Source organism: Pelodiscus sinensis, chromosome 5, assembly GCF_052426305.1.
Source record: "Pelodiscus sinensis isolate ZL-2025 chromosome 5, ASM5242630v1, whole genome shotgun sequence".
Lineage (NCBI taxonomy): Eukaryota > Metazoa > Chordata > Testudines > Trionychidae > Pelodiscus > Pelodiscus sinensis.
This window is the reverse complement of record NC_143056.1, coordinates 71465966-71493650: the sequence shown is the minus strand read 5'-3', so window position 1 is coordinate 71493650 and position 27685 is coordinate 71465966. Positions and strand designations below refer to the sequence as shown.

Here is a 27685-nt window from a genome sequence, read left to right as displayed (position 1 = left end):
TGAATATTTTTATCAATAAGTCTGGAGTGTCTTGTCAGACTCTGGGTCTGCAAAGGATCTGGGGGTCATCGTTGGATAAGCAGTTGAACAGGAACTCACTGTGTGATGATGTAGCTAGTGTGATCCTTGAATGTAAAAACAGAAATAATGAGTGTGATTAAAAAGGTGATAGTGGTCTCAATATTGTTCTGTGCAGATGTACTACAGTACTAGAATTCTGTGCCCAAAGATATTGTAAAATTGGAGAAAATTTAGAAAAGAGCAACAGAACTAGTTTGAGATTGGAAAATGCCACTCGGAATTGGAGAATTAAGGACCTGGATCTATTGAGTTCATTAAAGGGAAAGTTAAGAGGTGATTTGATTGTGGTCAAGAAGTATCTCTACAGAGAAAAGATATTTGATACCAGTAAAAATTAATTGAGCCTGCAAAAGCATCACAAAATCCAGTGACTGGAGCTGAAGTCAGAAAAATTCAAAAGGGACATATAATGGAAAATTTTTAATAGTGAACAGACTACTAAAGGATGTGGTAAATTTCCTTTAACTTGGAGTCTTAAATCAGGACTGAATGTCTTTCTGAAACATATGTTAGCAAAACCACAGTTTCTTAGATTCAGTACATAAATTATTGGATTGAATTCTATGGTCTGTGTTGTGCAGGAAGTCAGATTAAATTTTTTGACAATAAAATCTCTATGAGGCTCACCCTCAGCTCGTGTAAAATGTCCTACCTTATAAAAAGACTAATCTTATTCTAATGAAAAAATATGTGCAAATCCTTTATCACTCCATGCATTCACTTTTCCAGTTACTCTGAAATCAAATCCATCAGGACATTAGTGAAGCCAGTTTTGCTTTGAGGTGTTTTGTGCATTGAAATGCTCATTACAGATGGTTTTCATATTCTTTGTACAGTCTCATGCTTTAGCACCTTTTGGCTGAGGATTTCCAAGTCCTTCTTAAATAGTAACTGTTTAGGACTCCTGTCCAATATATGGGGAAACTAAGGCATAAAAAGAGCAAGTGACTGGCATCTTAGGTCAACTGGAAGAAGAACCAAAATTTCTTGACTGCCAGTCTGGTGCCATACTCCCTAGATAGATCAGGCTCACAAAACCTAAAAACTATACTAAGCTTTGGTATTGACCCAGGCTTGTTCAAACAGTTTACAAATCTTATCAGCCTTTCAATGAACCCGAATGGTTTTGAGTTGCCAAGTTCAAAATCAGCCAAATTCTTGGTTTTGGGTTTCACTGTGAATGTTTTACACAACCCTGCTGACCACAGGGTTTTAGTATTACTGTGTTCAAAAGTAGTAATTTGGCAGATCCAAAGCAGCACGTGTTGGCCAGGAAAAAAAAAAAGCTTCACTTTTGAAAAATTATTTTAAAAGTTACTGCCATGTGGGGGGAAAATTTAATGTTGGCGTGCGAAAACATCATGGTATGCAATACACTCCTTTAAATCTACTTTGTGGTGTCAGAATTTGCATGTAATGGAGGGGCAAGTGGAGAAAGAACACAAGAAAGGATGAGGATGTAGTTTAGGACTTGTACAGTAGACTTGTGGGCGAGTATTAAATCATGCTATATTGCTTGGGAGCAAATGCCAGAAATTGCCCTTGCCTGTTGAATAAAGCATTTTTTTTTGTTATTTTTGCTGTTGTAGGCCTATGAGATGAAAATGAAAAGAGCTATCAATCCATCCTCAGCCTTTTTATCCACTACCCTACATGGTTTGGATAAAGCCCTGCATGGTGGAGTGGCCTGTGGATCCCTCACAGAGGTAAAATTATTATTTTTACTGCAGTAGTGTCTAAAGGCCATAACCCAGAGGGCACTATATAAATGTATAATAAATAACAGTTCTTGTCCCAAAGAACTTTCAGTCTAAAATTTGTAAGTGGGACTCTTCTCTATTCATACAGTATGTTAAATAGATTTTGCTTCTACTTTTAAAACTAGATAGAACAGAAAAAGATTTAAGAGAAGTTTGTTTGTTTTTCTGTTTAAAAATTATTTTGAAAATTCTTTTAATTATTATAAATTATAAACATCACATTTTTGTAATATGAATGCACTTCTCATTGACACTTTCCAGTGAGGAATGTTAAATTTTGTAATCTTTGAGTCAAATGTAATTTTGTAACATAATAGAATGGGACCATAGCGTGGTCTGTTGGTTAAAGCACAGAATTGGAAATCATAATTCTATTCTTGGCCTAACATTGACTTGTCATGGACCATGTCAAGTCACTCATTCTCTGCCACCATAGCTTACTAAAGATATAATAGTTCATTACAACAAACAGAAGTGCAAGAATGAAAAATACTTCACATGCAGGATCATGTGTAGTTATGACTGTAAAAAATTGTGTAACTTTATTATTTATAAAATATATGTGATGATATAAGTAAAGGCTGCTTTATAATGTGTATACACAACAAGAAAGAATTAAAGTTGAATGGAAACTTAACTTTGTCACTTTCTGACTTTTAAATTTAAAGTTTTCTTAACATAGTTTTTTGCATGGCATTTCTTGAAGTTGTATGCTTTCATGTGTTTTAAGATAGAACTTCATTATCCAGTACTTAGAAACTATGTTGCATGGCAAAAAGTTGCCAATAATTAATGTAAATTCTATAATTTGTAGTTTGCAGTGTTGTAGTAATATGTAACGATGGAATTTGGCTAAACATCACTGAGAAGTCCACATTAGGAAGTCCATAGATGTAAACTTCTCTTCTGCAATATAAGCTGCACATAAATTCCTCCCTTAAACTTTTTATATCTTTTGACTCATTCAGATGATGAGGCAAGCACCTCTAGTGACTTTGTCTCAACCAATAAGCATCTTAAATAGATAGATTACAAATTGTTCAAGAACCATCTACTTCAGGGGTGGACAGTAATTTTTGAGGCAGTCGGGGCACAACAAGATTTTGGTATGTGGTCAAGGGCTGCACTTTTCTATGGAAAGGGTGCAGGTCTGGGATAGGTTGGGTGCAGAAGGGAGCTCAGAGTAGGGGACGGGTGCAGGAGAGGGTGTGGGGTCTGAGAGAGTTTGGGTGAAGGAGGGGGTTGTGACTTGGGGCAGGGGATTGGGGTGCAGGGTCTGATGAGGGTATGTGTGCAGGAGAGGATTCTGGCTTAGGAGAGGGTGTGTAGGGTCTGGGGGGGAGTTGTGACCTGGGACAGGAGGGTGCAGAGGGTTTGGGTTGTGACCTGGTTCAGGATCCAAGAGAAGATATGGGTACAGGAGAGGATTCTGGCTTGGGAGAAGAATGTAGGAAGGGGTGCAGGATCTGGGAGGAAATTGGAGAGTGTGGGATGCTGGAGGCAGGCTCTGGCTAGGAGGTGCTTACCTAAGCAGCTCCTGGCCAGCAGCACACTCAGGCTGGCTTCCTTCCTGCCTGCCTCCTCCTTCCCCCAGCACTCTTGGGCTGACTGTGCACATGGCTCTCAGCACTGTGGGGAAGAGTAGCGAGGGAGAGGCGCTCTGTGCTGCCCCCATCCCCAGCAAAATCTCTCAGCTCCTATTGGCCGGAATCTGGCCAATGGGAGCTGAGAAACTGTGCTGCTTTGCCCCTGCCCCCCAGCAAAATCTCTCAGCTCCCATTGGCCGCTTTCCAGCCAGTAGGAGTTGAGAGATTTTGCTGGGGGTAGAGGGAGTGTGCTGAAGCCTTTCCCTCCCTCTCTGCACCAGAGAGAGCAACAGGAAGCAGCTACTGGTACTGCTCCCTGCATGGGCTGTATCTTGCCTGCCCCGATCTACCTTATGCTGTGCCCATCAAAGTATCTAAGTACCTACTCTAATCTACGCCTCCTTCAACCTTTGCATTTTTTTAAGCTGTAAAGATGCTAAAAGAGGTCTCCTAAGCACTGTAATTTATATATGAACCCACAATATATTTGACTAGATTTTCACCCTGTAGTTAAGTAAGCTTCTTTCACAATGAGCTTGAAATAAATTAAAAACCCTAATAATTGGAATGTAGTTTTCAAATGCTCAGAGCTCAATCAAGTCCCAACCAGTTTTTTCTGGATCACTGGCAGTCACTTCCACTCCTTTTCGTGCCAAATTCAACTCTGATATTGTGGTTGTAGAGCTGTACAAGTAAGAGGATTGCAAAAATTCTTTTATCACACGGAAAAGTATATTTTTCTACTCTTTATAATTCAACATGACTGAACTGTTTTTACTCAAATTTTAAAATAAATCACCTTTGAAGCATGAAAGTAATAAGTGACTGAAAAGAGGCTGGAATGAAAACAGTGTTGCAAGCTAAACTACAGTGGTTTCTGCTTGAGTAAACACTTATATAACATGGCTGGGGCTATGACTTTAGAGACGTGAAAGTAGCCTGTTTTCTTTCTGCTCCATATGTAGAGGGATGTACAGTTTATCTCCACAGAGCTGCTTAACAGGATATTTTGTGAATTTTATGTTGTGTGTCGGTAAATTAATGAAGGTTTTTTTCAGATGTGGGTTTTGATACCTCTGTTGATAACTGGCAATAAGCCAGTTATATTGCAACAGTCCAGCCTGAAAGTATTAGGGAGAAAAAGGGCTATTTTTCATAGCTGGCTAAAGATGAAACAGCTGCACTTTGGGCAAATAGGACCAGCACTGAGTCTGATAGGATATTGAGACTATGCAGATGCCCTTAATAGAGGATGAGCACTTAATTCCTGAAAAAACTTCTCTCTACCTAGCAGTAACCATGGTTGCTCACCAGGGTCAAATAGATGCTTTTCATCCAGATTCTAGTCTCTCCAGACACTGAAGAGTTGGTGAATACAACACTGTAAATGGTTGAGAAGGAGATTACTGAGCCACCTTTTATCAGGTAATTGACACTGGAGCCACTGGGGTCTCCCAGTCTCTATTGTGATAGTGACTGAGAGGTGACAGGAGCAAGCTAAGAAGGATTGTGTGAATGAGCACTTTTGGGGAAAAGGAAAAAATACTTGTCATAGTTCTGGGATCTGTCTAAGAGTAATGAGCAAAAATAGCTTAATGTGACTCAGTACACCATGTTGAGTTCTTGTATGTGAGTTACCAGTACCTCGTGATCAGTATAAAAGGCTTCAGATAGATTTAATAGCATTATTATGAATGCCTGTCTTTTGCCCTCAGCCATAAAGTGGCTTTCATTCAGCTTGACCAGTACATTTTCCATGCCATACCTTCATCTGAAGGAAGGCTTTCAGAAATAAGCAGAGGTGATGCTTTGCTGGGATTGGCTATCTACGAGGGATGTTAAATATCGGTTAATTTAATAGTCGATTAACCTCATGAATTCTTATTGGTTAGTCAACTATTATATAGTCCCTGGGCAGCCCCTGTCCGGGGGAAGGGGTCTGAGCTTTCGGAACCGACATGAGCCGGAACTGAGTCTGACTGTCTGCCTGCCTGGCTCCTAATACACTTTAAATGCAGAGCTGCAGTGGGGATAGGTCCAGGACCCAATGCAAGTCTGGACTGAGCTGGGCTGCTGGCCAGCCTGCTAAAAATGGACTGGTGGAGGGGTGGGGCGGTGGAATGTGTGTAGTCGTCTGTGGCATTAACCTATAAGCTTTTGCTTATCGGTTAATCAGCTACACTATTACATCCCTACTAGCTACTTTCTTTGACCTTGCTCAAGAAAGAGATTAAAGATAAGTGGTGTCTGCTGAGCCAATGAGAGTTTTGTCTGGGTTAAGAGACTAAACTGAGTTCTACAACATGGAGTCATGGATTTTAGGACCAGAAGTCACTGATATTCATTTTTACCTTTTTCTGAATGCACAAAGGGCCATTATACGAGCACGTGATGGGTCCATTTTGTGCCAAAGGTATACATTTTCTGTTGCAGGCTTGGAGAATTCTCTTGTGGACACGAATACAGATATACAGTTTTGGAAAATTATTTAAACTACGAGGCTTCACCCCATGCTTGCCAACCTCCCTCTCTCTAGGGGTCAGTAGCCCTGGCTCTCCCCATAGCCACTGGGGAGGGTGAGCTGAGGTGTGGAAGCCCTGGGTTGCCCACACACCCCTGACCACCAGGCTGAGGCTGGGCCAGCCCCAGCTCTCCCCTCACCCCTATCGGGCAGACACAGCTGAGGCCAAGCCAACCCCAGCTCTCCTCCCCTCCCTTGGGCAGGGCTGAGGCCTGGCCAACTCCGGCTCGCCCCTGCTCCCGGCCACCAGGGAGGGCCGAGGCTGTGGTGCGGCAGCCCCAGCTGCTCCCTGGAGCACTAGGGGAGAGGTGAGGGAGGAAGGGAGGTGGCAGGCGGGATGCCGAATGATGTGATGACATCACTCTGGTGTCTTACAGGAAATGTGTGTGTGTGGGTGCATATATAGGGGGAGAGGGAGATAGAGAGAGAGGACTTTCTGTAATGAAGACATGACATCCGTGTAAAATCAGTTCCACAAAGCCAGTATTAACAGAGTTCCATAGTGGGTAAATGACACCCTCTTTTCATAGGTACAGAAAGGAAGTGTTTATAAAGAAGAAGGAAATACAGGGAAATTGCAACCTGTACTTCAATTTGATCTCCTTGCTTCCATTCCTACACCTGCATCCTTACCTAACCCCTCCCCTCTGCATCCCCACACTGCCCTCCCCCTGCCTCCATTCCTATATCCCTCTCACCCCCACCATTTCCCCCTTACTGTACCATCCATCCCCACATACACCCAATCCGCCTTCCTCCCTCCCTACACACACACTGCCCCCTCCCACGAATTTGTCAAGCACCACAGCCCCGTTCACTGCAGCAGGAACCACAGCCTGCCCCCTGCCCAGCCTTTCTGCAGGGGCCTGTTGAGGCAGCTTTGCTCTGTGGCGAGCCCAGGGAGCCTGGAGCGCAGAACAGCAGCTCTGGAGAGCTGGGGAAGTGGCTGGAGTGCAAGACCTGCCCTGCTCACGGCGGACTCTTGAGAGTGCACCTGAGCCAGGGGCCTTACCCCAAGTCACCAGCACACACACTGGAGCCACTTGTTTGGGGGAGAGACCTGCAGCATGGCCCTGAAGCGCTATAGCCAGGCATGGGCTGCACAGAGGAAAGCTACGTGTCAGGCATGTGGGGTGGGCAGGTTGGGGTTGGGACCGAGAGGCAGGCAGACACTGCTCCAGGGAGCATGCGGGGATGGAGGGCAGGGAACCTGTTTTGAGTCAAGGGGCTCTGACCCACAGAAAAGTCAGTTGGGGCCACACAAGTGAGATGCAAAAAACCACACACCTCCAAAAACCCCAGTCAGCGGGGAAGCCTGCTGGTGGCACTGATAACATGGCGAGAGGCCATTTTTGGGGGTGAGCATGTTCTGGGTTTGGAGTTGGGAGTGTGGCGATGCAGAGTGACGTGATGATGAGAGAGATGTTTTGTAGATATTGAAGGCTGTTTTCTGGTTGGGTTAATTATCACATTAGCTCCGCTGGCGGCAATGCGCTCCCAGGCTGCTCCTGTTCTGGGCCTGTGGTGCTTGCGCAGAGGCAGCACGTGGAGGACTGCCCTTACAGTGCATATGTGCCTCAGCCGGCGTGCAAACCGGGGGCAGGTGGACCTGGGGAGAGCAAGGGCTACTATATATTGGAGAAAGCATGTCTGTCTGATCAAGAAATCCTCCTAAATGGTAAGAGCTAGGGCCACAAATTCGGTATTCACCTTCCTCTCATCACAACTTAAAGCAAGGTAAGGGTTTGGTTGTGCCAGGAAAATGGGATGTGCCTGAAATGAGATTACTTCTCATAAAACTGTACTGAAAAGAGAGACTCACTAGACAGGTGAAAGGGGGTAGCTAACCACAATCCATGACTGCTCCAGCCCTGAGTCTCCCATCCCCAGATGACTGTTAAGGAGACTGCAGAGGAGGGGCTGAAGCTCTTCCCACCCCATGCCCCCGTTTAATATGGGAACATTCCTGGCTATTCTCCTTCATTGGGGAGCAAGAGGAAAGTGCACAGTTTGCTGCATTCCTCACTCTGGCTGGGGAGCACAGTAGGGCAGACTAACCTGGACCTGCCCTAGCTGGAGGACATGCACCCTTCTCTTAGCTGTGCCTGCTGGAGCTGCAGTTGCCATGGAGAGGTGCTTCTCACCTGGCCCTAAGCTGCTTCAGAGAGAGAAGCCTGGAGTAGTCCTCTCTCCCCTGGGCAGCCTGCATATTGAACTCCTGTGCCCCAGCCTCATCACAGAAAAATGATTCAAATGAAATGTATATTTTCATTTTATTTTCCAAAAAACCAAATTAATCGAGTTAAGGACCCGAGCAACGATGGATAAATCTTCCAGTAACATATAACATACTGAGAAAGAAAAGTGGTTTTTTTTTTTTTTTTTTTTTTGAAGTATAGAGACATTAAATACTGTTCTTCTTCGGGGATGTCCCTGCAGGTGCTCCACTATGGATGCTGGACTTGCCCCGGCGCCGCAGACGGAAGCTTGTGTTGAGCAGTGTTGGGCTGGACCGCGCATGTGCCGTGGGCTCGCGGCTTTTGCACTCTTTTCTGTCTCGCGTGGTCCGGCCCCCCGCCAGTTCCTCTTTACTGCCTCAGGATGCAGATGCTTGGAATCGCGCTCTTCATTTAGCGCACTGAACTAGATTATTTCTAGTTCCCTCCTTGTACATACACCCTTACTTCATTTCCCTTGTTTTTCTCCTTATTTCTTAAAAAAAAAAAAAGAAGAAGAATTGAACGGGAGTAAGAATAGAAACCCCTTACTGTTCTTACCTCCCGCCTCTTAGCTGTTCTCCTTTTCGCCCCTTGTACATAGTTGCGTTCCCTGGGAAAAAAAAATTGAAAGAAAAACAAAAACAACAGATAAAGACAACAGAACAGAGACATTATCACCACATTACCATGTACTCAGAGATAAAACTCGGCTGCAAACAACTACTGCCTCAGGGCAACCGGCAAGATGTCAACTGCCGGCTTAAAAAAACCGCGGCTCTTGCCGGAAAGCAATGCCAGCCTCCGATGGCCACTCAGAATGCATCTGTTGTCTGGGGGAATCTCATGTCCCCCAGAAGTGTACCCACTGCACCAGACTCACCTCCAGGGCTAGAAAAGACAGAGAGAGGCGTCTGCAAATGCTTCTCTTCGACAAAGCCCTGCAGCCACAACAAACTGATTCTGACCAGCAGCCCCACAAGTGCCAGGCTTCCTCCCCGACTATGGGGCTTCAGAAGAAGCCTAAGGTCTCTCCGACGAGATCCTTACCAGATGCCTTAAATGGCAGGGAAAGTCAGCCTGACAGACCTGGGACCTCTGGCAACTGTGAAACCACGTCCCTCAGCCTCAGCGGCTCCAAAGCCGAAGCGCCCGTGGGAGCCTTCTCATACTCTGGCTCCGCAGGCAGCATTGCCTCAGCCCCTTCCTCTGCCTCCGTTGCAGAGCGCTGAGCCGGCTCTGAGAACTGACCTGGAACCGACCGTCACGGCACCCGCACCGCTCCCAAGCCATTGTGCGGTGCCGGACTACGCGGTGCCGGATTACACAGCGCCGATCCGCCTCGCTACCAGCACAGCGCCGGTTGCTGCTGCCCCTGAGCCGCTGACACCGATCAACAGAGCGCCTGCTAGCTCTTCAGCGCACGTTGCCAGAGCAGGAGCGCTGAGTCCTGCTCCTTTGATCTCCCCACGCCAGAGCTGCTCTTGCTCCCGCCTTCTCTCGCTGGCACCGTCCTCGCCTCTCCTGGTGCCTCGTTCTCCATGCCGCTATACCCACTGGCATGGATCCCCCCATGCCTCCTCCAGGCTGCCTTCACTATTTCTGTTTGCTGCACCTTTCCATCGCAGACATCACTACAGGCAGCTCTCTGCGTCTCCTGCTTCTTCCAGGGCATCAGACATCCACTCCTGTTCACCCTGCTCTCTGTACCGTTACCGATATTACGCCTGTTCAACTATCACGATGACCGCTCACTGTGACATGACAAATATCATCGCGGCGACCACCACTCTCGAGACTCCCGCAGTGGCTACTCTTATCGATCACGTTCTGCCTATGATTATCTATCACGCAGATGCTTTCCAACTCCGGCCCCCCTTACCTGTCCGCACTAGTCAGCATCACCACCTCATCCTCCATCAGAGATGGATAACACCGCCTTCGGGGACCACCTACCGGGAACTTCCATCCCAGAATCGTCCCCGCCAGAGGAGGCAGTCATACCAGGTGACAGCTCTCCACCAGATGACCTCTGTCAGTTCCAAGAGTTGTTTAAGCGAGTAGCTATCACACAAGAGATTCCACTGCAGGAACTCAAGGACAAGCGGCACAAGCTTTTCAGGAATCTCTGTCCGCAGCATAGCTCATGCCTGTCCATTCCTCCTGATGAGGGCATCCTGGAACTGGCTGATGAAGTGTGGCATGCTCCAGCGTTGGCTCTCCCGACCAACAAACGAGCCAACAAGAAATATTTTGTACCACCGAAGGGCATGGAATTCCTCTTTGCCCATCCACAACCTAACTCCCTAGGAGTTGCAGCTCAACAGAGGGCTAGAGCCCCACACTTCAAACAACAGGGCTCCGATAAGGACGTAAAGATACTTGACCTCCCGGGCAGGAAGGCCTACACTTCAGCAACGCTACTCCTCAGAATCGCCAATTACTTGGCACATCTTTCCAATCACACCTTTGATACATTTTCATGTCTCACCCCCCTCCTGGATCATCTCTGATTCTAAGAAATTGATCCTGAGGTCAGTAATCCAAGAGGGTTACACATCAGTGAGACTGTCCCTCCAAATAGCCATGGATGTCGCTGACACCGCTGCTCGCTCCACTGCTACCGCCATCGTTATGTGCAGAGCTTCTTTCCTTCAAGCGGCGGGAGTTCCGAAGGAACTACAGGCCAAAGTCGAGGACTTACCCTTCGACAAGGATAAGCTCTTTGCAGAGACCACGGACTCAATCTTGCACTCCTCTAAAGACTCCCGAACAACCTTGCAAACTCTGGGGATGTACACTCCCCCTTTAAGAGACGCTGATACTCACCATACCAGCGCAGATATGACTACTCCTACATCAGACATCAGTGGCAGCAACAACACCAGCGACAGAGGCCCTTTGACAATCAACGCTCTCGCCAGAGGCCTCAGCAACGCCGAAACCCAAACGGCAGGACGAACATGCCTCCCAACAACGAGCAACAGGTTTGATGCGTTGGTCGGGGGTGAGCAGACAGTCACAGGCAGCATCACGAATCGTACAACCCAGCTCTTTCACCACTGGCTGAGGCCCTTTCTACATGAATGGGCAAAAATCACTATGGACAGATGGGTCCTCGAAATTGTTCAATCTGGCTATCCTATCCCTTTCATAGCCATCCCACCAACCACCCCTCCCACCCCGTCCCTCTTCAGGGATCCCTCTCACGAGACCCTCCTCCGACTAGAAGTCGACCGCCTTCTATCTCTGGGTGCCATAGAGTCAGTCCCAAAAGATTTCAGGAACAGGGGCTTTTACTCACATTATTTCCTCACCCAGAAGAGGTCTGGAGGTTGCCATCCTAGATCTCCACCGTTTGAACAAATATCTCAAGAAACAACGATTCAGAATGGCGACTTTAGCTGACATAATCCCTGCGTTAGATCCACAGGTCTGGTTTGCCACCCTCGATCTCCAGGACGCCTATTTCTACGTCCCTATCCATCCAGCTCACAGGAGGTTCTTGCACTTCGTTGTGGCAAAGGACCACTTCCAATACAAGGTCCTCCCCTTTGGGCTATCGTCAGCCCCCAGGGTGTTTTCAAAGGTTCTGTCCGTGGTCACGGCCTTCCTCCGATGCCAAGGGGTACTCATCTTTCCTTACCTGGACGATTGCCTACTCAAGGGCCCTTCTGCACATGAGGTCTCCCAGATGGTTAACCTCACGAGGCAAGTCTTTCAATCGCTCGGACTCCTCCTCAACGAGCAAAAGTCCGTTTTGCGCCACACTCAGAACATCGAGTGCATTGGGGCCCGCCTGGACTCACTTGCCGACAGAGCATTCCTACCCTTACAGAGGTTTGAAGCCATCCAAGACCTCATTCACACAATCACCATCAGCCCTACTGTTCCACTCATTGCATGCCTCAGACTGATGGGCCATATGGATGCCATGACATACGTGGCGAAATACGCCAGACTACATCTGCACGCCCTTCAGTACTGGCTGACTCTTATATACGACCACATCAGATACGATCTCCACAGGCCAGTAACGCTGCCAGCTGGCATTCTCCAATCACTTCTATGGTGGACCAGCCACATAAACCTGCTGTCAGATATACCTTTCCATCAGCAGGAGCCACTCCACCAAATCACAACGGATGCCTCCCTAGTAGGCTGGGGGGCTCACATGGGCTCCCTCTCAGTCCAAGGCCAAAGGTCTCCACAAGAAGCATGGCTACACATAAACCTTCCAGAGCTATGCGCCATTTTCAACACATGTAAATCCTTCCTCACCTACATTCGAAACACCACGGTGAGGATACTCATAGACAACATCACAGCCATGTATTACATGAATCGCCAAGGCGGTGCTCACTCCCGTTCCCTATGCACGAAAGCCATCCGCTTTTGGAACTGGTGCATTCGCCACAGAGTAACACCTACAGCATCTTACTTACCTGGCACCACAAACGTGACGGCAGATTTCCTGAGCAGACGCTTCCATGTGAAGCACGAATGGGAAATGCACGATGGCGGCCTATGCGAGATCTTCCAATGTTGGGGTACTCCCCGAGTGGACCTCTTTGCAACTCCTGCCAATACAAAATGGCTCAAGTACTGCACCTGGGCGGGCCTAAGCTGCGCATCCCTGGGGGACGCCTTCCTTATGACTTGGCGTGGACTATTCATTCCCCCCATACCGCTGATCCCCAGAGTCCTTCAGAAGCTGAAGGTGGACAGGGCAATGCTAATCCTCATAGCCACGGACTGGCATCGCCAGCACTGGTTTCCCTTCCTCCACTGACTCTCTGTGCGGACACTGATCCGCCTTCCGCCTCTCCACAATCTCCTCATGCAAGACCAAGGACACCTGAAACACCCCCAGATACAAATGCTGAACCTAACAGCATAGTTTCTAACTGGCTGACTCCATTCGAATCCCTCTGCTCCGTTCCAGTCCAACACGTCCTAGTACACAGTAGACGACAAACCACGAGAAAAACTTACCTTCACAAGTGGCGCAGATTCTTCTCCTGGTGTACCTCGACCCACTACGATCCGACACGTCCGTTGATCCCCTCCGTACTGGACTACGCGTTGCACCTAAAGAACAAAGGCCTCGCGTTAGCCTCCATCAGGGTGCACCTCGCAGCAATATCAGCATTTACATCACCGATAGATGGTGTTTCTGTCTTTGCCCATCCTACTACTAAGAGATTTCTCAAAGGCCTTACCAATATGACCCCACCGCACGACCCAGTCCCACTGGTGTGGAGCCTGGACGTAGTCCTCGATGCCCTAATGAGGCTGCCGTTCGAGCCTCTGGCGACTATATCCTTGCATTTCCTTACTTTGAAAACTGTTTTCCTGCTTGCCATAACATCGGCACGCAGAGTGAGTGAGCTTTCTGCCATGACGGCCACGCCACCACATACAATTTTCCGTAAGGATGGAGTAGTCTTGAGACTACACCCAAGATTCATTCCCAAAATCGTCTCCCATTTCCATGTCAACGAACCAGTGATCCTGCCAACCTTTTTCCCGAAGCCCCGTGCCTCACCACAAGAAGCGGCCCTACACTCCTTGGACACCTGCAGGGCCTTAGCATTCTGCATAGATCGCACTAGACCTTTCAGGCGTACGGACGACTTATTTGTCTCCTTGACACAGAGATCAAAGGGTCAACGCCTATCTTCCCAGAGGATTTCCAATCTCGTAACCTCATGCATAACGCAATTGTACGCAGCGAAAAGCTTACCCCTCCCATCCCAACCATGCACCCACTCCACTAGAGCCATGGCCACATCTATAGCGTTTCATAGAGGGGTATCTCTGAAGGACATCTGCAGGATGGCGACCTGGTCCTCACATGAGACCTTCGCCAAACACTATTCTATTTCTCTAGGCACTCGTTCAGATACGGCAGTGACGACTACGGTGCTCTCCACAGCGGATAAATAGGGACTCCTTGCCCTCCTTCCATTCTGGCGACTACTGCTATGCAGTCACCCATAGTGGAGGACCCACCGGGACATCCCCGAAGAAGAAAGCAAAGTTACTCTCCTCCAGTGCAGTAACTGTCATTCTTCGAGGTGGTGTCCCAGCGGGTGCTTCACTACCTGCCCTCCTCCCCGCTTCGGAGTCCTCTCTCTCTCTCTGCTCTTGTCTCTTACAGACTGCGAGGCGGTCTCGAGGAACTGGTGGGGGGGTGGGATGGTGCGAGACAGAAAAGAGCACGAAAGCCGCGAGCCTGTGGCACATGCGCGGTCTGGCTGAACACTGCTCATCACAGGCTTCCGTCTGCGGTGCCAGGGCAAGCCCAGCACCCATAGTGGAGCACCCGTAGGGACACCACCTCGAAGAATGATAGTTACTGCACCGGAGATGAGTAACTTTGCTTTTTAGTTCTGAAATTGCTATTATCATGGTAGACTCTTGATTTTAAAACCAAATTTAAAATAATACAAGCTCACGGAGTTCAAGGCTAGAAGACCATCCTGATAATATTTTCTAATCTTTTGTATATCGCAGGCCACAGAACCTCACCCACTCCCTTCTGTAATAGATTTATGAGCTCTGGCTGAGCCATTAAAGTCCCTAAATCATAATTTAAAGACTTCAAATTATAGAGAAGCCATAATTTACATTCGTTTAAATCTGCAAGTGATCCATGCTATGCTTCAGAGGAAGGTGAAAATCCACTGTGTCTGCCAATATTTCTCCAAAGGGGAAATTACTTCCTGATCGCAGATGTGACAGTCAGATAAATGCCGAAATTGTGGGCAAGAGCCAGTGGCCAGAGACTCAGGAAAGTATTCTCTGTAGTAGTTCAGAGTTTTCTGCATGTAGTGTTTCATCACCAGTGTGATGAGTTTGGTCACAGAGATCCACTTGTGACTGTCATTTGACATGCTGAAATGCTATTGAGTCTACTTTCCTGCCCTTCTGGGTGCCCCTGAACTCTGTTCTGCTGAACTTAGTCCTCCAGCCTCCTTCAGCACTGATATAGAGATAATATCACAGCCTTTTGCAATATAATACAGACACTGAGATCAGATCATCGCTGAGAAGGCTCAGCCAAATGGACTTGCCTCAGCATCCAAATGCACAGCCTCAATGGGTCCTGAACCCCCAGCCTGGTGAAAGTGAGTGATGGTGAGGGAGAGCCAGTGATGGAGGGGGGAGAAATGGAGTGAATCAGGGATTGGGTCTTGGAGAAGGGGTGGGACAGGCACATGGCCTCAGGAAAGGGGCAAAGCTGGGAGGAGCAAGGGTTTTTGGGTTTGCATGATGAGACATTTGGCAACCCTACCAGATGGGCATGTGGAAGTCCTGGCCATGCTAGAAGAGTGTGCCTAGCAGTGCAGCCAGCAGCTGGGTGGTCACCAGCCAGTGCAGGTGCAGTGCTACGCAAATGTCAGGCAGACTGTGTGGGCACAACTAATGTTTGCTTTGGGGCCCATTGATTGATCTGCCCTGGGGCCTAGAACTACTGTAGATGGCCCTGATCTGAAACAGTGAATTGGGGTGTGAACTCTGATTCCCTTTATAATCGCACTGAAATATCGGTACTTCAGCAGCAACAATAATTCTGTTGCTGATCACTTTTAGCAGATTGAAAGAGAAAGGGGATAGGAGTAAAGCCCATAGAGCAGAGAACGGGGAATTGCCTCAAGTAAGGCAATGCAGAGGGGAGAACATAAAAGACTCACACTGATGGCAGAGGGAGAGGAATAGAAATTGAAGATGGGGAAGGAAGTCAACAAGAGGGAGAAATAGTGGTTAAAGCTGAATGTGTTTTCTCATCGAGTGATACTGAGTATGACAATAAGGTACTGAACAAATAAAAAATGACAAGTTTAGTTACCAAGTAAAGGTCATAGTCTATCTGAACTTTGTGCAATCTCGTTATTGATATCAGTGGCAGCTGTGCTGTAAATTGAAGAGGGGCATATGGGGTCCTAACTGCTTATTCTGGCCCATATGTCAATTTAAAATGGAATTATGCCTTTTCTCCCAATGTGTAAGACACCCAGTTTATATAAATACTTTTCTATTTAGGTAACTGGCCCACCAGGTTGTGGAAAAACTCAGTTTTGTCTTATGATGAGTGTACTGGCTACACTGCCTATCAGCATGGGAGGACTACATGGGGCTGTCATATACATTGACACAGAGTCTGCATTCGGTGCTGAAAGGTAAGAAGTATATGGTTTAAAATAGTACTTTCAGTTCTCTAGCACATTTCATCACACTGCCTTAAAAGGTTTCCAGGCATTCGTTAACTAATCATCATATCTCTGTGAGGTAGGAAGCTATTTTACAAATGGGGAAACTAAAGGGCACAGTCTGTGGGATTCTGATATATCCACTGGATATTGCCCTATAATATATAATAAAGTTTGCAACTAAACTACATTAATAATTGATGCTAAGCCTGATGGACCTTTGGTTTCACCCAGCGTGGTCATTCTTATGTTCTTAATGAAGCCTGTGTCTCTTCAATTTCTTTACAAATTGTAAATGAGAGTAACTTTGAGGGAGTTGGAGGTGATGAGGCAGGCTGAATTAAAAAAAATGTTTAAGTTGGATATTTTTCATTTAGATTGTATTAAATACATTTAAAATAATCAATTTAAAATTAAATTTGAAATTGATAGTTAAGATCTAAATTTACTATAATTCATTAAAACAAATTAATTTAAATAAAAGTAAGCAAGCAGTACATTTGCTGTTCACGTTGTAAAGAAAGTCAAACCCCTCATTGATAAAAGTTACTGTTGAAGTTTGTTAAATGCTAAACTAGCTTTTGACAGCAACAATCTTTTCTGTAGGTACAAAAAGAATATTTATTTTTTTGCCAGTTTATTCAGCTAAGTAAGTTGAATGAGCAGTTCATTCAAAATTAAGAAATCGATCGGAAGCTAAAAAATCAGGAATGCTTGTTTTCCTCTTCTAGTCTATTAATTCAAATGAGGCTAGAGAGAGAATGTGTTTTAATTAGTTCTTAAGTCTTGAAGGATGTGGTGACCACAATCAATTAAATTCACAAATTACAGATAACACGATCTTTGCTTAATAAATTAGTTCAGTTTAAATGCAAAATATTTTTATAAACTTGTTTTTTCTTATGTATCCAGCATATTTAATGTAGTTAAAACTAATGAAAATAATTTCACAGTTCTTGTTTTGAGCATTTTTTAAAAAAATTCCAGTTTTTAACCAAATGTAACTAGTCACAAATCATAAAAAATAACAGTCATTCAGTAAATAAGAAATGAATGATCTATACAGTGCTTGGTGACTGGACTTGATGACCTCTCAAGGTCCCTTCCAGTTGTATGATTCTGTGAATTAGGGATGTAACTGAATAGTCAAGCAGTTGACTACATGATTACTTGTCCCCCCCCCCCTCCCCTTGCTGCCTCTGTATCAGGCAAGAAGGGGTGTGTGTGAAACAGGAGCTGGGCTGGCCATGGTTAGAGGCAACACTCCTATTCCCGGCGCCCAGGCTGGGAACAGGGGCTGTTGGACCCAGCACAAGCTGGGACTGAGGCTATGTCTAGACTGCAGGCTTCTTTTGGAAAAACTTCTTCCGAAAGAGAGCATCCACACTTCAGAAGTGCATCGAAAAAGTGATCTGTTTTTTCGAAAGATAGTATTCACTTAGCGTGGACGCTATCTTTCATTTCAGCTGTAATTACTATGGACGGAGTGGCCACCAGGACACCTGTTCTTTTTCCTCTTTCCTCTTCTTTCGAAAGAGCTCCCTCTTCCCTGTCCACACACGCGTTTTTCTGAAAGAGCTCGTTTGGAAAAAGGCTTCTTCCTCGTAGAATGAGGATTACTAGTGTAGATGTAATTGAAGTTTTTTTTTGAGAAATGGCTGCTTTTCCAAAAAAACTTTGTAGTGTAGACATACCCTGAGCAACCCCAGCTCTGTCGTGGCTCGCGCTGGTCCCAGACTGCTGCAGCTCTGCATTTTAAATATAAGAGCTGCCTGGCTCTTACTCCATTTAAAATGCAAAGCCGCTGTGGTCCTGGCTCTGTCCCAGCTTGTGCCGGTCTGGGACCTACCCCTGCTGCGCCTTAGCAGTTTAAATGTAGTAGGAGCTGGGCACCTTTTAACATCCTTAAAAAGAATCAGTCACTGTTTTCTAATATAAAATGAAGAATCTTGAATACATGTATATTCAGCTATAAAACGATTAATTGCATATGTAAAGAGATAGTGTGTATATGCTCCTGATAAGCAAAAAGTTCTAAATTATATCAACCTTTGAAAAACAAACTTTCTTTAGGAAGATAATTTTAACTTGTTTTGTAGTTTTCTGTTAATTATTTAAACCAAGGCATTTTGCTTGTTGATTTAAATCATGATTAAAATTTGTAATTTCATTCACTTTCTTACATTTAACTCAATCCTATCTGAGATGAGGTAGGAAAGGCTAACAAAAGGATTTTCCTTACTCTATTTTACTGCTTCCTGTTTTTTTCATACTATAGTAAACTTCCGATAATCTGGCACCTTTAGGACCCAGGGGGTGTAGGACCCAGGGGGTGCTGGATTATCAGATATACCAGACTATCGGAAGGGGGGGCTATGAGGGATCTAGGGTGAATTGGGATGTCTGCAGCAGAGCAGCTGGGGTGCTGCCAGGTTGGTCCGGTAGCGCCGCCCCTTGGCGCTGCGAGACCAACCTGGCAGCACCCCAGTTGCTCTTGGGGATGCCTGGGGCAGAGCAGCTGGGGTGCTGCCGGGTTGGTCCCTCAGCGCCAAGAGGCGGTGCTACTGGACCAACCCGGCAGCACCCCAGCTGCTCTGCCCCAGGCGTCCCCAAGTCAGCCGCTGCTGAAACTGACCAGAGGCTGATTCTTGGAAACCCGGGGCAGAGCAGCTCTGCCTCGGGCTTCCTGTAGTCAGCCGCTGGTCAATTTCAGCGGCGGCTGAATCAGGGAAGCTGGGGTCAGAGCAGCTCCAATGGTCCGGCTGCCCGGAGCACTTCCGGGTTCCTGATGGTGCTGGACCATCAGGGGTGCTGGACCATCAGATGCCGTACCAATGGAGTTTTACTGTACTTCTCCTTTGGCACTCAATTTGCATCAATTCCGGGATTAGTTATGGAAAGCAAATATTATTATGGTGCCCAAAATGTACTATGTGATATACTGGGTTAATGGTATGACAAGGTCTCTGTCCTGAAGAGTTGACTTTGGCCTTCTAAATGCAGCAAGTAGTGTTTAAGAGTTTATTTTTATATAAAGTACAAATTCTGATGAAAAGTAACATACAGTTCCAAAGTAGCTTCAGTTTTAATAATATTATGATTTCTTGTAAAACAGAGGAAGACATTTTGTAATATGATTTTTATCTCAACAGTGCAGTGTATGGGAAAAATATTACCCAGCAGATGTCACTCTCTTCAAACATACTATGTGTGGAGTGTAGATTACTACCGCAAATTTAAACAGTTTCTCTTCCTTGTTCATTTTGAACATTAAAAAACAATTTACAGTAGTCAGAGTAATCAGCACTTCTTCTTCGAGTGGCCCCGTAGGTGCTCCACTCCTGGTGTCGGACCCCGTCCTGGCTCTGCGAATCGGAGAACTGTCAGAGCTGTGGTCCGCTGGACCGCGCATGCGCGGCTTCCCTCTGGCTGCGTTCGTGCCTTTCAACTGTTGTGCACGGTCCGGCCCCGCTCAGTTCCTCTCATCTGCCACCGGTCGCGGACGGAGCTCCCTTTCTCTCTTCTTGTCTTTCATCATGCTCCTCAGACCTGTCAGCATTTGTAAATAGTTAAGGGTTTTTGTCAGTTAGTATAGTTCTATGGTTATCCTCTCTTAAAAAAAAATATATTTTTTTTCTTCAGACGTTATATACAAGCCATTGCGGCTAGTTGCTTCAGAACTAAAATAAATAAATAATAAAAAAATTGGGGGATGGACAGAGAGGAGAGGACAAACAATCAGTTTCTCTGTCCCACTAATCTGAAGAATGTCGGCATTCCCCAGATTCAAAATGTGCTCTGCCTGCCGTGAAGCCATGCTTGCATTAGGTGCCTGGGCGAGACACGCGTCCCACAAAAATGCACCCAGTGCTGCAAGCTTACGGCGAGAGTAAGGAAGGTTATCGGGACGTGAGGCTCAAAATGATTATGTTCGGCGAGGCTTTGGAGCCTGATGTCATGCGTGCCTCTGCTGCTGTGAAACACAAGCGGATGGCAGCTTGTCCTGGGATGACCATTGCTAAAAAATCTAAGGCGTCCCTGACACGATCCCGCCTGCCTACCGGCAGAGCAAGATGCCCAAAGAGACCATCTGGGACTACCACCCCACAACATCTAGCTGTTCCCAGGGAGATCGCTCACACCGGCACCAAGAGTGTGCGGGGCATCGGCTCCGGCAGCAGTGCGAAAGCCGGCACCGGAAACAGCTACTCAAGCGGCGTCGGCTTCATCAGTGTCAACTCCTCCGGCACTGCATGTTGAAGCCTTGGTCCCCGCACCACCAGCACTGTGTGCAACACTGGCACCACACACATCATTGGCACCTTCAACATTGCCCCCGAACTGGGTCTGTTCGGCACCGAGCAATTCTCGCTCGCCCCGAGGTCCCTGGCTGCTATCAAAATTGACAAGGCTTCCTTGCCTGGTAAAGCCTTACCAAAGGAAACTTACAAACTTCACCTACTTTTTCTCCAGGACCATCTCTTTCACCACCAAGGCATCGACGGCACCAGGACTAGAGTGTCTCTCCTGCCGATGAAGCACACAGGTGACCCACCTATAGGGACGCAGTCTGTGTAGAAGCGTGACGCTCCCTGTCGCGTTCTCACTCACTGAGATGGTCACCAAGTCGTAGACCACCTAGACTATCACCACGGCGAGCCTACTATATCTGCAGTGCATGGTCTTAGTGATACTCCTCTCCAGCACACTCAGAAAGATATTATGGGAACTACTGTAGGTCTGACTATGGTCATTCCCACCATGATCACATCTTACCGTCCTACAGAGGGTCTTCCTGTGGCTGTCGATCACCCAGTGTTCAGTACTTACCCCAGCATTCACAGCAGTTACATTCACCTCCTCCATCGAAAAGTCCAGCCATACTGCATGAGCAGTTGGAACCGAAAGAAGGACAATTGTCCGAACTAGAAGATCCTTACCGGGCATTTCTCCAAGTGATTGTTCTTCTTCCTCACCGGACAAAGCAATGATCCCTGGTGACACCTCTCCACTGGATGACCTGAAACAGTTTCAGGACCTGTTCAGAAGAGTAGAAAATACACAAGAGATAAAATTAGCTGACATTCTAATTAAGCAACACCATCTCAAAAAAATCTACCATGATTGCTCTCCCTATTTTGATGAAGCGATTATGGAAGTGGCGAATGAAATATGGCAGACCCCAACATTGGTTACGCTAACAAGTAAAAAGGTTGATAGAAAATACGTTGTGCCCGCCAAAGGCTTGGATTTTCTCTTCAATCATCTTCAACCTAACTTGCTTGTAGTTGACGCGGCTCAACGCAGAGCTAAAGCACCTCATTATAGAAACACACTGCCAAATAAGGACAATAAGAAATTGGATATTTTCGGTAGAAAAATTTACTCTTCAGCCACGTTATTATTACGTATTGCGAATTATTTGGCCCATCTCTCAAACCATAACTTTGACAACTATTCCAAGTTAGCAGATTTGTTACAACATCTGCTGGATACTAAGAAATCCTTATTGAAGGCCATAGTGCAAGAGGGATATGTCTCCTGTAATACCACACTACAGATGGCCATGGATGTGGCAGATACAGCCGCATGAGCCGCTGCTATGGGGGTCGCCATGAGAAGGTCTTCCTCGTTAGCCTCTGCAGGAGCTGCATGAGAGCTTCAGAGTAAGACTGAAAACCTACCGTTTGACAAACATAAGCTCTTCGCTACCAACACCGATGAGGTTCTCCATTTGGGTAAGGACTCCCGTTCCACACTACATACGTTAGGGACGTACACACCTCCTTATAGGTGCAAATGCTTTTATACCTATCAACGTAGGTATGATTACACGTTTAATAAGCAACAAACACATGCCCTAGAAAACCAGCACTTCCGACAACGCCCTCAACGCAAACGGCCTCAACCAAACCGTTTGTCCAATCAACCTTCAGCGAAACAGTAGATTTGACTTCCCCCTCGAGGATGCAAACACGACTCCCATAGTCAACGTGGAACATAACTCTCCCCATCTTTTTCACCATCGCCTGAAGCCATATTACCACCACTGGTCCAACGTCACCTCAGACAAGTGGGTACTAGAAGTTGTGGCATCCGGTCTCTCCATTCCGTTTGTCTCCATTCCCCCAACTACCCCACCCACCCCATCCCTTTTCAGGGACCCCTCTCACGAAACAAGACGTCCAACGCTTACTTGTCATTGGCGCAATAGAGAGGGTACCCAGGCAGTTTTGGGGAAAAGGATTTTATTCCTGATACTTCCTCACCCCGAAGAAGACAGGAGGATGGAGACGTATTTTGGAGCTACGCAAGTTAAATCACTACCTTTGGAAACATCGCTTCAAGATGGTGACCTTAAATAATATCATTCCGTCACTGAACAAACGAGAGTGGTTTACAGTCTTCGACTTGCAGGACGCCTACTTCCACATCGTAATCCATGTGGCACACAGACACTTTCTCCGTTTCCAGCCAGGAGAAGAGCATTTTCAGTACAGGGTGCTGCCCTTCGGCTTGGCATGTGCCCCCAGAGTCTTCTCCAAAACTCTAGCAGTAGTGGCTGCCCACTTGAGCAGAGTAGGAGTGACAATATTTCCCTACTTGGACAATTGTCTAGTCAGAGGGCGCACATATGCAGAGGCATGCCAAATGGTGACAATAGTCTCTCAAACCTTTGAGTCTCGGGGTCTTATAAATGTGCAAAAAGTCCTCACCAGAGCCTACACAGGACCTGATTTTTATAGGAGCGCGGCTCAATTCAAATGCAGCATGTGCTTACTTACCTAGCGAAAGTTTCGGGGTGATCCAAGACTTTATACACACCCTGACGCATGGTCCAACGCTTCCCGTTCGTGTTTGTTTACAACTGATGGGGCACATGGCTGCTTCCACCACCATAGTTCAAAATGCCAGGTTGAATTTTCTCTGCCTCCAACATTGGCTGGTCACGGTTTATATTCCGGTGAAACACAGCGTCCACAAGCTGGTAGTAGTACCGCCACGTGTGCGGGAATCCCTCCAGGGGTGGACCAAGTCATGAAATCTTATGGCAGGCATTCTATTCCATCGCCCGCAGCCGTCAAAACAAATAACTACAGATGTGTCTCTTACTGGTTGGGGAGCGCATATGGACAACCTGACAGTCCAAGGTCACTGGTCCATGCAGGAGATGCTGTTACATATCAATGTACTCGAGCTAAGGGCAGTGCGACATGCATTCCAACATTTTCAGCCCCATATAAGAAATACGAGTACCAGAATCCTCACAGACAATATTGCAACCATGTATTACATCAACAGACAGGGAGGTGCTCGATCCCGATCTCTCTTTATAGAAACAATGCATTTATGGAATTAGTGTATCCGCAACAACACCTTGTTGACAGCCTCCTATTTACTAGGCGTCAACAACTGTATTGCAGACTCACTCAGCAGGCAGTTTCACCATGATTACGAATGGGAAATCCGCACAGATATTCTGCATTGCATATTCACCTGATGGGGATTCCCTACGATAGACCTGTTTGCAACTTCAGTCAACGTGAAGTGTCCCAACTATTGTTCCAGGGTGGGAATAGGACGCCATTCTCTGGGAGATGCTTTTCTCCACCATTGGGGAACTTTGTTGCTATACACTTTCCCCCCAGTCATCCTAGTGCCCAGGATCCTGGAAAAAATCAACATGGAAAAGGCTCAAGTAATCCTCATAGTCTCGGCGTGCGCGCGTCAGCTCTGGTATTTAATACTCCACCAGATGTCCATGAGAGTACTGTACACCCTGCCTCTTCTTCCGGACCTTCTGACCCAAGACAATGGCTCCCTGTGTCATCCGAGGCCTGAAACCTTACACCTCGTGGCATGGATTTTAGTTGGTTCAATGCTTCCGAACACTCCTGTTCACAGCGAGTCAAACATGTTTTAATGCACAGCAGAAAGGACTCTACACGAGCAACATATTTGGCCAAATGGACCAGATTTCAAGCGTGGTGTGGGAATAATAACCTGGATACTCACACAACAACTGTATCCCAAATACTTGATTACATTCTACATCTCCACGACACAGACCTTGCAATAGCCTAATTGCAAGTGCATCTGGCGGCAATTAGCGCATTTCATCGTACTCCTTGTTCGCTCAGCCCACCACAGAGAGGTTCCTGAAAGGACTCTCAAACCTCAACCCACCACGGCAGCCACCACGACCTTTGTGGAACCTGTACCTCGTTTTGAACACGCTGATTTGCCCACCTTTTGAACCCTTAGCCACAATATCATTGCAATTCCTTATCACTAAACTTCTGTTTCTACCAGCCCTTACTTCAGCTCGCAGAGTAAGCGAGATAGCAGCATTCATGTCTTCGCCACCTTACACAGTATTTACCAAGGAATCGGTGATGCTGAGATCCCATCCAGCGTTTATCTCGAAGGTCTGTTCGGAATTCCATATTAATGAACTGGTTGTCCTTCCATGCTTCTACACCAAACCTCATACAGGCAGTCCCCGACTTAACGCGGATCCGACTTATGTTGGATCCGCACTTACGAATAGGGCTTTTCTCACCCCGGAGCTCGCGGGCGGCGGGACCGCCCAGAGCGCAGCGGTCCCGCCACCGCGTCCTCTGGAGTGAGAAAAGCTGTTCCAGGTCTCCCTGGTGTGCTGGGGGGGACTCCCCAGCACAGCAGGGAGACCCGAGCAAAGCCGCACAGGCGGCAGGACCCCGATGCCCGTGCGGCTTTGCTCCTTTGCCCCGGAGCAAAGCCGCACAGGCGGCGGGGTCCTCCGCCTCTGCGGCTTTGCTCCTGTCTCCCTGTCTCCCTTTTCTCCTGTCTTCCTGTGCACAGCAGGGAGACAGGAGCAAAGCCGCAGAGGCGGCGGGACCTCTGCGCCTCCGCGGCTTTGCTCTGGTCTCCCTGGTCTGCTGGGGGGCAGGAGGCGCAGCTAGTGCGCCCCCCCCCCCCAGCAGATCAGGCTTTTGTTGCGGGATGCCTGGGGTAGAGCAGCTGGGGTGCTGCCGGGTTGGTCCTGCGGGGACCTACCCGGCAGTGCCCCAGCTGTTCTGTCCCAGGAGTCCAGATTCAGCCGCTGTTGAAACTGATCAGCGGCTGATTCCAGGAAGCCGGGGGCAGAGCAACTCTGCCTAGGGCTTCCTGTAGTCAGCCGCTGATAAGTTTCAGCAGCGGCTGAATCTGGAGCCAGTTCCGACTTACATACAAATTCAACTTAAGAACAAACCTATAGTCCCTATCTTGTACGTAACCCGGGGACTGCCTGTACTTAACGGCAAGATGCAGTATTACACACGCTCGACGTAAGGAGCGTGCTGGCGTTTTACATCGACAGAATGCGAGAGTTCAGAAAAACGGATGGTCCGATAGTGTCATTGGCGGATCGCTCTAAAGGGCAACCCTTAACTTCCCAATGTATTGCTAGACTGATAGTTTCATGCATTACCACGTGTTATTCCATATGTAATAAACTCCTTTTGTGCCCACTTAGGGCCCATTCCACTAGAGCAGTAGCTACTACTACAGCTTTTGTAAGAGGAGTCCCATTACGGGACATTTACCAAGCAGCAACATGGTCCTCCCATACTACTTTTATGAAGCGCTATGCTGTAGTAAATCAATTTGCTGCTGATTCCTCGGTGGCTGTGGCAGAACTCACTCATACCCAAAAACCTTAATTCCAGAGCCCTCAAAAATGTGCGTACTGCTCCAAAGTCACCAGGAGTGGAGTACCCACGGGGTCACTCGGAGAAGAAGAAGTTACTTACCCTGTGAAGTAACGATTGTTCTTTGAGATGTGCTCCACGACCCGCCCTTTTCCCCGCTCTGGAATTGCTTTATCGTTTCAGATAGTGGGTGAGAGGAACTGAGTGGGGCCAGACTGCACGCGATGGTCGAAAGGCGCGAATGCCGCCAGAGGGAAGCCGTGTATGCGTGGTCCAGCGGACCACTGCTCTGACAGTTCTCCAATTCGCGTTGCCGGGATGGGGCCCGACGCCAGGAGTGGAGCACCCACGGGGCACATCTCGAAGAACAATCGTTACTTTACAGGGTGAGTAACTTCTTCTTTTAAGCACTAGTGCCTAAGGATAGACCCTTAATTTATATTTAAGTAGCTAAATAAATGTGGCCTGATTTTCAGTGGCATTTGAGTCCCTTCAACTTGCACTGACTTCAGTGGAATTTGTGAGAGCTTGCCATTTTGAAAAATCATGTCACTTCCATCTAACCCCCTAAGGGTATGTCTACACTGCAGAGTTTTTCCGGAAAACAGTTACACTTACATCCACACTGCAATTGCGTTCTTTCGACAAAAAGTTGAAAGAACACAGTGTTTTTTGTGACAGCAGTAAACCTCTTTCTCTGCGGAAGAAGCCTTTTTCCGAAAGAGCTCTTTTGCAAAAAGCCATGTGTGGATGGGGAAGAGGTGTGGTGTGTGGGTTTTTTTTTGTTTTTTTTTTTTGTTTTTTTTTTAAGAAGAGGCCTCCAGGAAAAAGCACAGGTGCCCTGGTGGCCACACTGTCCATAGTAATCACAACTTAAATGCGAGAGAGCATCCAATAAATCTGGACGTTATCTTTTGAAAAAGCAGATCGCTTTTTCGATGTGCTTTTGCTGGTGTAGACTCTCTCTTTCGAAAGAAGTTTTTCCAGAAGATCTCTTCCAGAAAAGCTTTGTCTGAAAGAAGCCTGCAATCTAGACATAGCCTGAGTGTGAAAATGTTGGCCTCTGATGTCTGGGAATTATTTAGCTTCATAGTTGTGATTGAGATTATTCCTAGAGCCTGACTTCTGAATATAATAATTTTTGGGACCAGGTGAAAAAATTCAAGTTGTTCTTGATTTTTTTGGTGTGATCAATTCATGAGATGTCCTTGGTAGCAAGCACCTGTACATCTTAACAGTGATAACTAATGCACTGGGTGGTTTGGGGACTTGCTAATGGGGTACAGAAATATTTCATCTCTAGACTACTAATTTAATCAATACTATCTGAAAGTTGCTATTATTTGAAAACTGTTCAGTGACCTATATAAGTGTTTTTAATGACTTGTCCATACACTGCTGCTGGTCCCTGAGACCTCTCTGACATGGGTTAGCAAGGCAGCAAGCCTGTCTCTGGCATTAAAATATTGAGAAACACTGACCTATGTTAAATGAGAAGATGGTATTGGACCTGACTTAATGTCCCATCACAACCTCCTGCTAACCATCTCGGGTAACATCTTGGTTGGTTGACTGTACTGTGTATATTTTGTGGATATATTGAGAATTTTATTTGCTGGAGTTGTCCATCA

At 46.9% G+C, this 27685-nt stretch overlaps 1 protein-coding gene across 5 annotated transcripts in view; it reads left to right on the top strand.

The window, feature by feature from the left end:
• Window positions 1–27685, top strand: part of RAD51B (RAD51 paralog B) — a 625639-nt gene that overhangs the window by 8062 nt on the left and 589892 nt on the right. For all 5 annotated transcript variants that reach the window (XR_016349667.1, XM_075927356.2, XM_089778529.1 and 2 more), the window contains exons 4-5: window positions 1671–1787; window positions 16214–16350. Coding sequence is in view for 4 of the 5 variants with exons in the window: in XM_075927356.2 (XP_075783471.2) it covers window positions 1671–1787; window positions 16214–16350 (254 nt within the window). In the remaining variant the exon portion in view is untranslated. The remainder of the gene's footprint in view (window positions 1–1670; window positions 1788–16213; window positions 16351–27685) is intronic.